The sequence below is a fragment of the Penaeus japonicus genome, unplaced genomic scaffold (assembly GCF_977035675.1).
Source record: "Penaeus japonicus unplaced genomic scaffold, GWHDUDI00000001_assembly GWHDUDI00000033, whole genome shotgun sequence".
Lineage (NCBI taxonomy): Eukaryota > Metazoa > Arthropoda > Malacostraca > Decapoda > Penaeidae > Penaeus > Penaeus japonicus.
In genome coordinates this window covers 15,324,894-15,339,235 of record NW_028234435.1, presented here as the reverse complement: position 1 = coordinate 15,339,235, position 14,342 = coordinate 15,324,894, and the positions used below count along the sequence as shown (strand labels likewise).

Here is a 14,342-nt window from a genome sequence, read left to right as displayed (position 1 = left end):
CATGAAATATAAGATGGAGAGAGGAATGAGCAAAGAGGTAAAGGAGGCCATTGCCACCACAAATGTCTTTCACTTACATCATGTTACTCACATTATAACACCAGTATACTTATCAGATTGGATAATTATTATACCGTAAGCAATCATTAGTCTAATAAAAATCACTCCAGTTGCATTATGTGAGCAAGACATACACTAGACTGAAGGGAAAACGAAGCAAAACCGTTGAAGTTGAATTCCCTCCCGTGTATCCCTCCCCAGTGTGTGGAACAGATGACCCGCAGGCAAAAGCTGATGGTGCGGGACTACCAGGTGAGCAGAGGCCTGGTGAGGGCCTGCCGCTCAGCCATCTCAGAGAATCAGTGCCGCCGCGGCCTCGGAGACCAGAACCACGATGTGAAGCTCTCTCACATCTTGCTCTGCCTGGAAGATGCTGATAAGAAAGGTATGTTGGGGTTAGGATTGGAAGGGTAAAAGGGTGGGTGTGATGGGTTTAGTATTAATGGGATGTCTTGTATGCACATTAGTGAGTGATGGTCATGATTTTGCAGCTCATAATTTATTCTCAACCTCTCTCTCCCCATCAGTCCCCCTCTCTCTCTCCTTCTCTCTCCCCTTCTCTCTCCCCCTCTCTCCCCTTCTCTCTCCACCCTCTCTCTCTCTCCTCCTCCCTCTCTCCCTCTCTCCCTTTCTCCCTTTCTCCCTTTCTCCCTTTCTCTCTCCCTCTCTCTCCTCTCTCTCTCTCTCTCTCTCTCTCTCTCTCTCCTCTCTCTCTCTCTCTCTCTCTCTCTCCTCTCTCTCTCTCCTCTCTCTCTCTCTCTCTCCCCCCTCTCCCCCCCTCTCTCCACCCTCTCTACCCTCTCTCTCTCTCTCCCTCTCTCTCCCTTTCCCTCCCTCTCTCTCTCTCTCTCTCCCTCCCTCCCTCTCTCCCCCCCTCTCTCTCTCCTCCTCCCTCCCTCCCTCCCTCCCTCCCTCCTTCCCTCTCTTTCCCCTCTCCTCTCCCCCTCTCCTCGTCTCCTCTCTTCTTCTCTCCTTTTTTTCTAGGTGATATACTACTTGATATTGGAAATTTTACATAAGTAATGGGTCATAATGATGAGTCATATATTGTGATGTCTTAAATCAGGTAAGAGCATTGAAAGCGTGTGCAAAGAGGAGATGCTCACACACCGTAAAATGCTGATGGAGGATTATCAGCTCTCACCCGATCTCCTGGTCGACTGCTCCAAAGACATCAGCCTGTTCTGCCATGATGGTGTGGAAACTGGAGGCCGCACGCTCCACTGCCTCATGAAACACGCGCACAGTCACAATCAGCAGGAGACAATATCGGACCCCTGCAAGAGAAGGGTCAGGCACCAAATTTGTTGCACTGTTTTTTTATTTATTTCCTGTCTTTTGCTGCATTGTTAAAAGATGTCTATATATTTTGATTATTTTTTTTGTTTTGCTAGGAAGTTAGACAATATTGAGATGGTCAGGTTGCATTACTTTGAAGAGGGAAGGAAGAAATTACTGGTTTTTGTTTGATTTATATAAGATACAAAATTTTCATAATGCCACTCCCCCCCCTTTACCAATTTCTGTTGTTAGAAAAGAAATGGACAAATCTAAAAGAGTGACTGGTTTTATTAGAAATGAAGATGAATAAATTTTGGTCTTTAACAGTTACAAGAGACCATCAAACAGTCAGATGCTGGAGAAGACTGGAGGGCTGATCCTGTGCTTTTCGAAGCTTGCCACAGCATGGTGGAGTCCAATTGCAGAGTCTATCGTGGTGGCAATGCAAGGTTTGTGGTACTACTATTATTGATTCTGTCTGCGTGTAATATGTCTATAACAGACCTCCCAGAATGTAAACAAAGACAGGCATTTGTTAGTCTCTTGAATCATGAACAATCTCACCCTGCTGGGCATGTCAGTGTTGAAGTGATGATAATGCTGTTAGGAATTATTAGTGAATTCTCTTCTCTTATCATTTTTAATTCATATTAGAAATTGGGTGGTACATGTTTTCAGAACCCTTCATATTCATAGATTATTGAGCTAGTTATCACTCTCCATTTTTTTATTTATCCTTATTTTAAAATATTTATGTAGGCTTGTTGCAACTGTTTATGTGTATAGCAACCTGGTCTTTGCTTCCCTTAGGGTAATGCGATGCCTCATGCAGCACTTGGATTCCCCCGAGATGCCGACTGCATGTGAGGCTGCCCTGCTTGAAATACAGTACTTTGTTGCCCGTGACTGGAGAATGGACCCAGTGCTTTATGCAGCATGCTCAGAAAATGCAGAGCGGCTGTGTGGGGCCAGGAGGAGCTGGTTCAACTTGAATCCCTCTGATCCTGAAGGAGGAGGCAAGCGCCGGTTCGAATCTGAGGGAGGGAAGAAGTCGAAAGCAGAGCAAGTGCTGCCTTGCCTGTTCCGTTACGTGTACCATCCCAGCCCTAAACTGCGAGTGAGTGTTCTGTGCTGCTTTTGTGCCTTATTCCTAATAATGTGAATTGACCTCTTTTTAGTATTACTAATTTTAAAAAAGAGAAGGGATAAAATTTGGTCTCAGTGGGGATTAAAAGAAGTCTTGTGTATCTTATGATAATGATATTGATCCCTGTCCAAAAGGAAAGCATTTGAAAATTTAACCACATTTTATTGCCAATTCTAATTGGGTCACATATCAGAAGTTGAAGGAGTTCATGATTAATGGAACACAACTCTTTGAAATGCTACAGTTAAACAGCACCTGCGCTGAGGAGGTTCAAAGAGTGATGCAGGAACGGTCAGCACATGTGGACCTGCACCCAGAGATCGAGAGAGTGTGCATGGGAGATCTAGGGAAGTTCTGCTCCTCACACACTGGACCCGGAGAAGAAATAGCCTGTCTCCAAGATAACATGGAAATGTAAGTGTGAGAGTATTTTCCATTAAGAGGACCATGAGGTAGGCATTTTTTTCATTCTTTAAATGAATAAATGAGAGGTAAAACAAAATGTGATAGAATTGCATAAAATTGATTAAGTCTTGCATATGTTTGATATTTTATTTATTTATCTTCTTATGTGTATGGATAATGCACTTTTTTTCTTGTTTTCCTCTTCTTTTTTAACAGATTGATAATTCTTGACATAAGTTGACCCTCATAAAATAAATTGGAGATAAATTTGATAGAACTGGTATGCGATTATGTCTTACACATTTTCTTCTTAAGTGTGAATCGATATTATTTATTTATTGAGATCAAGATGTTATGGGTACCAGAGCTGATAACTATTACCTCATCATAGCCCAGTGACAGTCTACATTAAAAAAAAAACACCTTTAAATAGCATTCTGATGAAGATTTAATTTATATTTGAACTATATATCCTGCATTATTTTGTTTGCATTCATTCTGGTTAGTCATACACCCTCTGTACTGCTTCTTTTCAGCACAAAGTTCATTTGAATTTTATGTATAAAACTGTATTGAATGGAAAGGGTTCCCCTCCATCAGTAATTCCTTGTATTCTAAATATTATGATGGAATGGAATGTGTAGACATGGACAAAGTATTGCTTCTCTAACCCCCATCCCCCCTCCCTACCAGTCCATGTTTGTAGTATCATTTATGTATGGATTTATACTAACATGCTAACAAGATAAGTCATACTAACAAGGTGGAAAAATAACAGTCTATATTTGCCCAAATTTGAGCTTTCATATATATACATATATACTTGCTTTCTTCTCTTTGTTACCTTTGTCTTTTCTAAATTTGTCAGGCTGGAGAGAGAGTGTAAGGATGTTGTCGGGAACTACACTGAGGCTGAAGCGAAGAACTCAGGTCTAAACGCACAACTCACCATGCAGTGCTCTTCGATTATCCCGCAGGTAATGCTAGGTCTTTATCTAACTTCTTTCCATGTCTTTGTTTTTTCCTCAACGTCCATCTCCTATTCTTTTCTTCTTCTTCTTCTTCTTCTTCAGAGTGAGTGAGTGAATGAATGAGTGAGTGAGCGAGTGAGTGAGTGAGAGTGAGAGAGTGAGAGAGAGAGAGAGTTAGTTAGTTAGTTAGTTAGTTAGTTAGTTAGTTAGTTATACAATGACATCACTCACTATACTAACATCTTTTTCATCAGTAGAGAGTTGGAGAGAGGGTTAGAGATAATGGGGAGAGAGATAGAGAGATTAGGGGATAGACAATGTAGAGAGAGTGGAATAGGGAAATATTATGTGGGAGAGAGAGATAGAGACTGTGGGAGAAGGGAAACAGAGAGTGGGAGAAAAAAATTGGGAGATTGTGAAAGAGAGATGGAAAGAGTGGGATAGAGAGCTAGAGAGAGTGGTAGAGAGAGATATAAATTGAGTGGTAGAGAGAGATATAGATAGAGTGGGAGAGAGAGCTAGAGAAAGAGCTTGGAGAAAAACACTGAAGAACTGTGGCTCAATAGTTATGCTTGCCTCCAGCTTGTGAGGCCAGAGTTCATAGCTGTGAGCTCTGCTGTTCTGTTCTAATCTCTCCTGTCTTCCTGCTGCTTCTGTCTGTCTGCTTTCTTTACCCATGCTTATTATTCACTTTTTGAAGGGTGACGCAGGTAACCTAAGATAACTTTTTACGCAGAAGGGCATCTGGGCTAACAAATACAGCTGCAGCCTGGAGCCTAGAGGCAGAAGAGGCACGGGGAATCAGGAAATCCCAGGATATGAGGGAAATCCTGCTTCACAATATTGAATTAACGTAATAAAGCTTAATTCATAAAAGTCATTGGGTTAGATCACTCTTAATTATTGGGCTACTCCAATAAGAGAGAGAAAACAATTGAGTGGTTGAGTGATTGAGTGAGAGTGAGAGAGAGAGCGTGAGAGCAAGAGTGAGTAAGTGAATGAGGGTGAGAGTGAGAGTGAGAGTGAGAGTGAGAGTGAGAGTGAGAGTGAGAGTGAGAGTGAGAGTGAGAGTGAGAGTGAGAGTGAGAGTGAGAGTGAGAGTGAGAGTGAGAGTGAGAGTGAGAGTGAGAGTGAGAGTGAGAGTGAGAGTGAGAGAGAGAGAGAGAGAGAGAGAGAGAGAGAGAGAGAGAGAGAGAGAGAGAGAGAGAGAGAGAGAGAGAGAGAGAGAGAGAGAGAGAGAGAGAGAGAAGGGAAGAGAATAGCAAAGAAGAGAAGAGATGATCATGATGCTGAATTCTTTTCTCACTCCAGGTGTGTGGAACCCTGCCCCAACACGATACTGATGGTGCGCTGATGGACTGCTTGATTCAGCACAAGAACAGTGAACTGGTGAGGAACAACCACAAGTGCAGGGCTGTGATTGAGCATTTCCAGGTGGGTTTGACAAGTTTTGTTCTTTGCTGCATGAAAATGAAAAGAAAAGAATTGTTAGCAAATGATATTCTTTGGTAATTAGATGGAAAGTTGGGTTGCATCATTGGAGGGATTTTTGAAAGGAGCATTTGTTAAAGAAAAAGGAAAGGGAATGAGAGATGATTTTTTTTTTTTTTTTTTTTTTTTTTTATGTATTGGATTATTTGTTTTTCAATTTCTTTTTGAACAGCTCTTGGCACTGAAAGACTACACATTCTCACCCAAGTTTAAGGAGTCCTGTCAGGTCGACGTTGCCAAGTTCTGCAGCAGACCCAAGCCTAAAAACAAGTAAGTTTTGCACAAAAAAAAGAAAGAAAGAAAAGAAAAAAGAAATAGCACAATCACAATAATAAAGAAGAAAAGATCAAACAGAAAACAACCTGTATGAAGGTTAAGCCTAAGTCCAGTGTGGTGTTACTCTCTTTTTAGAACTTTTGTTTGACACAACATGTTAGGTTGTGGGATTGACTCAGAATATCAGATTTTTTGTTTCTTTGCTTATGTTTTTGTTCTTTATTTAGCATGTATTGATTTTCTTATTGTGTTTTCAAGGAAAACACACTTTGTAATCTATTTTGCTGTAAATGTTTTTCTCTTGGATTGCACACTTGCTTTTTAAGGGATTGCATTGATTTGTGATTGATCAGTCACTTGATTAAAGTGTGGTTCTGACAGAGCTGACGTAATTGAGTGCCTAAGTAGACAAGTCCGTGATGCTGTCCTAAGTGATGACCGCCACAAGATCTCAAAAGCCTGTCGCTACCAGCTCCGCCAGCAGCTCATACAGCGGCACGAGAATATAAAGTTAGACCCCAGGCTCCAGCAACACTGTTCAAATGACGTGAACAGACTCTGCAAAGATGTTAGTCGTGGCAGAGGAGCGGTAAGTTGAATGGATTTTAGTGGCATTCACGAAAGGGAGGATTTTACTGTGGTTGTACTTTTTTGCATGTTTGAAATATATTCGTTATGTGTGCAAGAACCTGCTTTCTTTTCACTGTCATCTTTACCCCATTCCCTTTTAACCCGATAATGATATGGCAGTTTTGGTTCTGCGTGATTTAAACACTGGGATATTTCAAATGCTCAGACCTAATGTCTTGGGCTATTTGCCCACTCTGGCCGCGGCCACCCTCTGCTCGCACAATCACCTGGTGTGCCAGCCATGCAAAAATCCATTACGTGATATCTCGTCCCCGTTGGCAAGTACTGCCACCACATGACATGATATCATTTCATCTGGCGTTAATGGGTTAACCCATTCGCGCTGGTTGACTTGCATCACGTTAAGTAGTTTTTGGGTCAAATGCCAGGGATGAGATATTTAGTAAAGGCTGGCACGCCGGGTGATCGGGCGTACAGTGCTTGCCCACAGCTAGTGTGGCCGTGGCGTTAGGCTTATGCATTAGAATGTCCCGGCATTTCGACCATTAAGAGCCAAAATAGCCACATTGTTAATGGGTTAAGGGAAAGACTACTTATAATGCTGTAAGAAATGAATCACGGTCATATTTTTGTTTTATATGTTGAGAATGAACAAATGATGATAGACATTTCTTACTTTGTATTTATAAAATAAAAGAAGGGCCCTTTTTAGTGCTTCCATTCCCATTTGGCATTTTAAAGGCATTTTCCTTTTAAGACAGTAGTATTGAAAAATGGGGGGATAAGTGCATGGGTATTTAACCTACCCAAAAAGACCTTGTATTTCTTTTATGATTCAAAAGTTGGCAGCAACTTCGTATAGAAAATGCAGAAACTCGTTCTTGTAGGAAATGAAAATTCCATAGTGAGCAACTTTGTGCTCTTAACCCAATGACGATGGTGTGTCACACCCGTGTGACCCAGCTAAATGCCCGATGCCGGGGTGTCATACCAGTATGATGTTCCCAATGCAATATTGCATAGGCCCGGCGTAGGGGGTTTCCACTTATTGCTGGGCCTGTCAGGATTGGGTTAAAAGAATATCATAGACTTGTATAGAAGTACGAGTATGAAAAGTCAAATCTCATTCCTTTTATATCTGCTATACATTTCAGTATCTAACAGTAATTTTGAAAATAGTAATTCAACTCAAAGAATTTCAAGCTATACACTTCTTTGGTAACTTAGTGTAAGTTCTGGCAAGAGCCAACTGCTAAGCTGCTGGAAACGGAACTTGATGAGGAATGAAAACTGATTCTGCCCTTGGCCTTTCATCTGCTACATCTCTTTTCCTTTTATACACTTCCATAGTGTACTGGTTTATGTTTTAAAAAATTGTTTGGAGTACTTTTAGATGGCTCTAAACCATTGATTTACTCCTAAATGGCCTGTCTTTGTCTGTCTTTGTGTCCTTGTGCGTGCTTGTATATACATATAAAAATGTGACTTTATCTATATATTTGTATATATTGTGGAGGTGTTATATTTATTTTTTATTTATTTTTGATTAAACTTGGATTGTTCTACAATTGTTTATTTATTTATTTTTATTATATTATTATAGAATTCATATTACTATATTGTTGTTATTATTATCATAATTATTATTATTGTTATTATTATTATTATTATTATTATTATTATTATTATTATTATTATTATGACCTTTTTAGTTTGGACAAATAATCTTGTTTCTATCCCCAAGTACTAACAACAGAATTTTCACCATTTTTTGAATGTGGAAAGATATTTAAAGATCTGTATCTTTTTTCTGTATTTTTTGCTGTGGTGACGGCTGGTTTTGTAGTTGCACACAGTTGCTGTATGCCATATGTAACAGGATAATGATAATGGAGTCTGTTGTAAAAGGAATCATAGAATGATCTAGTGATATCACACTTTGAGAGAGTAGGGGGTGGGGAAGGGGGAATTTTTCTGTATTTTTGTCATAATGATAACACATAAAATGTGTTACAACATCTTTTACATGCAATTGCAGTTTGAATTGTATTGGAAGAATAAGCTAGAATAGGCATATTTGGCAATGGTGCCCTTTAATTTATGGATTTTTGGTTTGAAACTTTGTAAGGGGATTGTAAAGGGTCCACTTTGACATTTTAACTGTACAACCATTAAACTTTCTTCTGCAGGTTCTCGAGTGTCTCAGGCAGAACAAGCAGAACCTGACGAGTGAATGCCACAAAGTGCTGTTTCTACGAGAGGAAGAGGAGCACCAAGATCCAAGTACAGATGTGGTTCTTGTCAGCACTTGTCAGCAGATGATCCAGCAGTTCTGCAAGGAAGTACCCTTTGAGCAGTACCTCTCTTGTCTCAAGGTAGTGTTGTGCATTTTTCTCTTAGTTGACATTCTTTAGGCTCGTAGTGACATTTTAATTGTGTGCAAAGACTTAAAAGATATTCAGTTTCCCAATTTTATTCTGTAATACCTAGAATATGTATCTGTGTTTATGCCTGTCCTGGATATTATTTGTCTTAAAATGAAATCATGTCCTTTATGCTATTTTTTTCTATTTTTAATTTTTCCTTTTCTTTAGTATTTGTTTAGTATTTAGTATCCAAAACTCCATTTCCAAGAGTTCTTTCTATCTTTTCCTCCAGAGATGGAAAAATGAACCAACCTTTGATCCAACGTGTCGCCAAGTTGTAGTTCGAAGAATGGTGGAGCAAACAACTGATGTCCGTCTCAATCCTGATCTCTACCGAGCTTGCAGGCGCGACATGGCCAAATTCTGCTCTGATATGGTTCAGAGAATGGAATGGACTAGCACAGAGCTCAATGGCAGATTGATAGAATGTTTGAAGGTTAGAACTATTTTGAATTTGTTTAATTCTTCCTATCTTCTATATCTTCTTTCTCTTTGTTATTTGATTTAATTTTTTCTCTTGCTTCTTCCTTTCTATATATTTTCTCTTCTTTTCACCTTTTTTTTTCTCTTTTAACACCCTGATATTGATTAAGATGATATTACATGAGCTCTAGAAGATCTCATTTCAACTCCTCTTGCTTCCCGACAGGAACAACTCCCCAGTAAGAGGTTAAGCACAACGTGTAGGGTGCAGGTACTCACCATGGCAAGGACTTCTGCTCTAGACTACAACATGGATCCAATCCTCCTCAGTAACTGCAAAGATGATGTAAGGCACTAATGAATCTTTACTGGAGTAGACATCTAATTTTTTTTTTTTTTTCAGATTCCTCTGTTCTATCCTCTCATCTTTAGGAAATCAGCTTGATGTAGGGTCAGTCATGCTCTCAGAAGGAAAAGGGTGACTAACAAAAATTGGCGGAGTTGAGTAGATACACCATTGTGTAGCCCTGGACTTCAATTTTGTCTAAACATTTGACTGGTAGATATGTTCCCATCCCATAAGGCTGTAAGTCCTGGGTCAGTGCCCAATCAGCATCTTGAGAGAACCATTCACCATTGATTAGTGGTGCCCCATGCGGGAGACATACACAGTCACCCCTACGCATTGTATTGTATGGTGGCTCATAGAGATTTTCTTGTTATATCATCACATAGTGAAGTGTGAGGTTATATCAGTGAAACACAATTTCATGAAATTTATTAAATTTCCAAATTATTGAGTGGTATAACAATTTAATTGGCATATCCACTCCATACTTATTAGCACTCTCACTCCCAGTTCCATTTATCTTGAGGGGTGCTTTTCGCCCTTACATCCTTCTCAGTCTGAGTGCCCAAAATCTTCCATATAGTTCCGGCTTTATTCTTACAACACATCATATCTTGACCTTGCATGAATGTTACAACTGTCTCACTGCCCAGATGAATGTCCTGTGCCACGACTACTTGAACAACGATGGCCGAGGCAAAATGGAGGAGTGCCTCAAGCTGCACTTTGATAATGATCGGATACAGTCTACAGAATGTAAGCTCCACATTGCCCACGTCATTGACACTCAGCGCGCAGACATTCACGTCGACCCCATCCTTAACGAGGCTTGTGGAGTAGACGACAACAAGTACTGCGAGGGCAAGGAAAAAGGACACCGTAAGTGTAGCAGTAGTTTATGTTTTGTTATCTTTGTTTTGTATTTTATTTTTCATTGTTATCATTATTATTTTTGTTATTATCATCATCATTATTGTTATTATAATAATTTTTTAATAATTTTTATTGTTGTTATTGTTATAGTTATTGTTATTATTATTATTATTATTATGATTATGATTATGATTATGCATAAGACATTGTTGTTGTTATTATTGTTATTGTTATTATCATTATTATTTTTATTATTATTTTTATTACTACTACTACTACTACTACTACTACTACTACTACTACTACTACTACTACTACTACTACTACTACTACTACTACTACTACTACTTTTATCATCATCATTATTATTTCTTTATCATTCATTCAATATAATAATCGTTGTTATATCATTATATTTATCATTCTTTGATATTGTTATTGTTACGTCATCATTACCATCATTACTATATCATTATTATTGTTATTATCATCATCATCATCATCAACTTTGTGACATTGGTTATTACTTCAGAATGGTTGAGAGAAATATGAAAATTGCTAGATATGATTTCTGAAATAGATGTTCAACAGGTTTCTCAACACATCTTTTTTTTTTCTTCTTCTTTTTTCTTTTATTTCCTTCTTCCCTTTGTTCAGACTTGGCTTGTTTGCTTGATGTATTGGAGAGGAATCCGAACGGCCTCAAAGACGACTGCAGCAAAAAGCTTCGGGATAGAAAAGAGATGTTTAGCGCAGCTTCTAAGGTGGGAAAAATTGTTTCAAAGTACCAATTTATTTTGGCAAGGACCTGTTCTCGTTGTGTGTGTGCGTACATGTGCATCTGAGCATGTGTGAAGTATTTATATGCATATAGATATGTGTGTGTGTGTGTATCCGTAAAAGATATAAAATCCAACCTAATCTTTTGCTCCATTTTGATCTGCTAGCCTTTCATTCCCCTCTCTTGGCAGATCTCGCACCTGAAGTCCATTGAAGACATTGTGAGCCACGTGTCGGCATCCCCAGAGAGGAATTACATCCTCTTGGTCTTCGCGACGGCCATAGGCATCATCTTCATTGGGGGACTTTTCTGTGGTCGTGCCACCAAACGCTACAAGTTGCTCAAGGATAGATAAGAGTCTCTAGTCGCCATAGATAAAGGGCGTGTAGATATAATGTGTTACCCTGGGTTGATGAAAGATTTGTAAATTTTATTGGATCAAATGGATAGCTTGTGGTGTGTATATCTGTTTGTGTGCATGTGTGTGTGTGTGTGTGTGTGTGTGTGTGTGTATGCGTGTGTGCATGCATCCATGCATGCATGCGTGTGTCTGTATGAATGTATGTATGTATGTATTTTTGTATGTATGTATGTTTAAAAGAAAAAGAATATTTTCCAAATGTTTTCATCAAGTGTGTGAATGAAACTAACTTTGAAAAGTGTATCCATTGAGTGGAAGTAATGCATTCCTCCTTTTGAACGAATTGTATATGGAATTTTTTTTAATATGTTGAAAGAAGTCTTAAGTGCTAAGAAAACATATAAATGTGGTCTGTCATATTATCAAAAGACAAGGAAAAAGCCATAGATACAAAATTGGAGATGTGATAAAAAAGACAAAAAATTGAACAAGATCATAATCAAATTCCTTGCTATCATTTTCAGGTGCTATTAAAGTGTAGTAGTTGACTCAGCCATATTAATATGACAACATCATTAAAACATAAGATAAAAGAGTAATGAAAAGATGAAGTAAAAGTAACATAGAAGGACACCAAATACGCTCTCACTTGCAGTCTATTTTGGCACAAGCACGTCCTCGGTTGTGGACCAAGAGAGAAAAGCCATCCTAGACAAAGAATCAGAGCTAATATATTTGGTGGAGACAGAGACCTTGTCCGATAGATTTGGTTTCATTTTCGTTTGGATTTTGTCGTCGTTTGGCACCCAGGGATTGTGGATCTAACAGCTGTTTTAAGGGAAGTCCGTGGTAGTGTGAACTGTTCCACTGAAGTGTTCCAACTAGAGGAAATGTTTGTATCAAGCATTCATTTACTGTATTTTGTCATAGAGGAATCATAAAGTCACAGTCACAGCAATTGTATAGTTTCATATCAATGGAATATGGTTGTCATGGTAACTCATAGTAAGAATTGTTATATCTGGTACTCTATACTTCAGCAATTGCTAGAAAAGAGAAATAAAATGTTGATAGTGATTTTTTCTCACTAGTTGTGATAATAAAGATTATGATTCTAAATTTAATTTTCTAAATTATCGATAATCCTGCAGGAGAGGAGAGTAAAGGCAATGTTGATCAGAGCTTCTTGCAACATCACAGTACTTACGCATACTCAACTTTTAAAATATTAATTTTTTTTTGCCCCCCTCTCTCTCTCTCTCTCTCTCTCTCTCTCTCTCTCTCTCTCTCTCTCTCTCTCTCTCTCTCTCTCTCTCTCTCTCTCTCTCTCTCTCTCTCTCTCTCCTCCCTCCTCTCCTCCCTCCTCCCTCCCTCCTCCCTCCCTCCCTCCCTCCCTCCCTCCCTCCCTCCCTCCCTCCCTCCCTCCCTCCCTCTCTCCCACTCTCTCTCTCTCCCACTCTCTCTCTGCTACATTGGCCTCCTGTGTCTTGAAACTGCTATGTGGAGAGTAACCACATCAGATGGATTTTCCTTGTGCTTGTTACTGCATGTCAAGTGAGGCATTGAGGACCTCTGATCAGCAGAAAAGTTCTCCCAGGTGTTCTTAACCTATTCACGACCAGGCATATATTTGCCTAATGCTGCTCCCACTGGCAACATAGCAAGCACTTCCCGCCAAGAGATTTCTAAAGGTGCAAGGCCGTGCTGAACGTCCTAGAGTAATTTTCACCCGCCCTATTCTATGGGGTGACAAAAAGGGGTGTTTATATTTTTTGACATTCTTTGACAAGCCAAGCAAATGTTGTATATACAAACTACACATATACACATGGCGACTATAATGTGTATATACAAACATGACTGTACAACTTGTATATACTGGGAATGCCAATGACATGACAGGTGGTCATCCATTGTGAGGGAAATACTCTGATGATGTGATATCACATCATCTGGCGTGAATGGGTTAATCCTACACATGGTTGGCTAGGATGTGTTCGAAAACTTCTAGGTTTGCATTTGAATGTATCAAAGTTTTTATGGTAGGAAATTTATGTATTCATGACAGAGAGTATGTATTTTCAAGTAAGGTTAAGAAATTGCCATTATTTAGATCATTCATAAGTCACCATTTAAAAGTTTCTTAGAATGTTTATATCTTTATCATTATGTTGCAAAGCAAAACTCTGGCAACTGTAGTACCAAAAATATAATGTTGTTGACAGAATTAGTCAGGTGTATATCTTTATAAGAAACTTGGTGTTGAAATGTCACTAAAAAGACATATCAGTCATATAATTTATGATTTGCCTGTTGCATATTTTCTAACCAATACACTTCCTATTTGTCTAGTGTGTGAACACAGCAAAAGAGGTGAATGTTTGCATGTATGATGCACTTGGAAACAGCAACATACTGTTACTTACACTTAATTTCTTCACTCACTCGCTCACTCACTCATTTATTTACCCGACACTACCACCTAATCATAAAGATGCATTATGTGAAAAAGATTTTGCTTTCATAGCTAGATAGCACTTATTATTAAGCTGCATACTTACCATACAGATTAGCTTTGTATACTTGATTAAACATGATTTGATGTGTTGAATTGCATGGGGAATAAACTAATGCATGTAAATGGGTTTGGTCACTGCATGCATTACGAGATGGTGTAAATCAAGTGTCATTTAAAGGAAAATAACTGTAATAGGTGCCTAATATTGTAGGTAGCCCACAAAAAGCACAAAAGGTATAGTTACTGTAGATTCTTAAATCATGAATGCAAGTCTGATCAAAATAAAGAGATGTGTTTCCTTATCTATTTTCTAAGTTTTATTTTTTCAAAGATGATTCGTCAAAGTACTTGTTCGTAGTATCTACAGTTTTCTTCCTTCCTTCTCTCTT

The 14,342-nt window shown here is 38.8% G+C and overlaps 1 protein-coding gene across 1 annotated transcript in view; it reads left to right on the top strand.

Moving 5' to 3' along the window:
* Glg1 (Golgi apparatus protein 1) overlaps positions 1 to 12,554 on the top strand; it is a 24,192-nt gene extending 11,638 nt beyond the window's left edge. The window contains exons 5-20 of the mRNA XM_086530439.1: positions 1 to 37; positions 262 to 445; positions 1,127 to 1,350; positions 1,669 to 1,790; positions 2,152 to 2,458; positions 2,733 to 2,902; positions 3,762 to 3,870; positions 5,176 to 5,298; positions 5,528 to 5,625; positions 6,013 to 6,220; positions 8,412 to 8,597; positions 8,881 to 9,084; positions 9,298 to 9,417; positions 10,074 to 10,299; positions 10,951 to 11,057; positions 11,265 to 12,554. The exon at positions 1 to 37 is cut by the window's left edge and continues 123 nt beyond it. Coding sequence (XP_086386565.1) covers positions 1 to 37; positions 262 to 445; positions 1,127 to 1,350; positions 1,669 to 1,790; positions 2,152 to 2,458; positions 2,733 to 2,902; positions 3,762 to 3,870; positions 5,176 to 5,298; positions 5,528 to 5,625; positions 6,013 to 6,220; positions 8,412 to 8,597; positions 8,881 to 9,084; positions 9,298 to 9,417; positions 10,074 to 10,299; positions 10,951 to 11,057; positions 11,265 to 11,429 — 2,590 coding nt within the window. The 3' untranslated portion in view covers positions 11,430 to 12,554. The remainder of the gene's footprint in view (positions 38 to 261; positions 446 to 1,126; positions 1,351 to 1,668; positions 1,791 to 2,151; positions 2,459 to 2,732; positions 2,903 to 3,761; positions 3,871 to 5,175; positions 5,299 to 5,527; positions 5,626 to 6,012; positions 6,221 to 8,411; positions 8,598 to 8,880; positions 9,085 to 9,297; positions 9,418 to 10,073; positions 10,300 to 10,950; positions 11,058 to 11,264) is intronic.
* Positions 12,555 to 14,342: the final 1,788 nt, after the last annotated feature.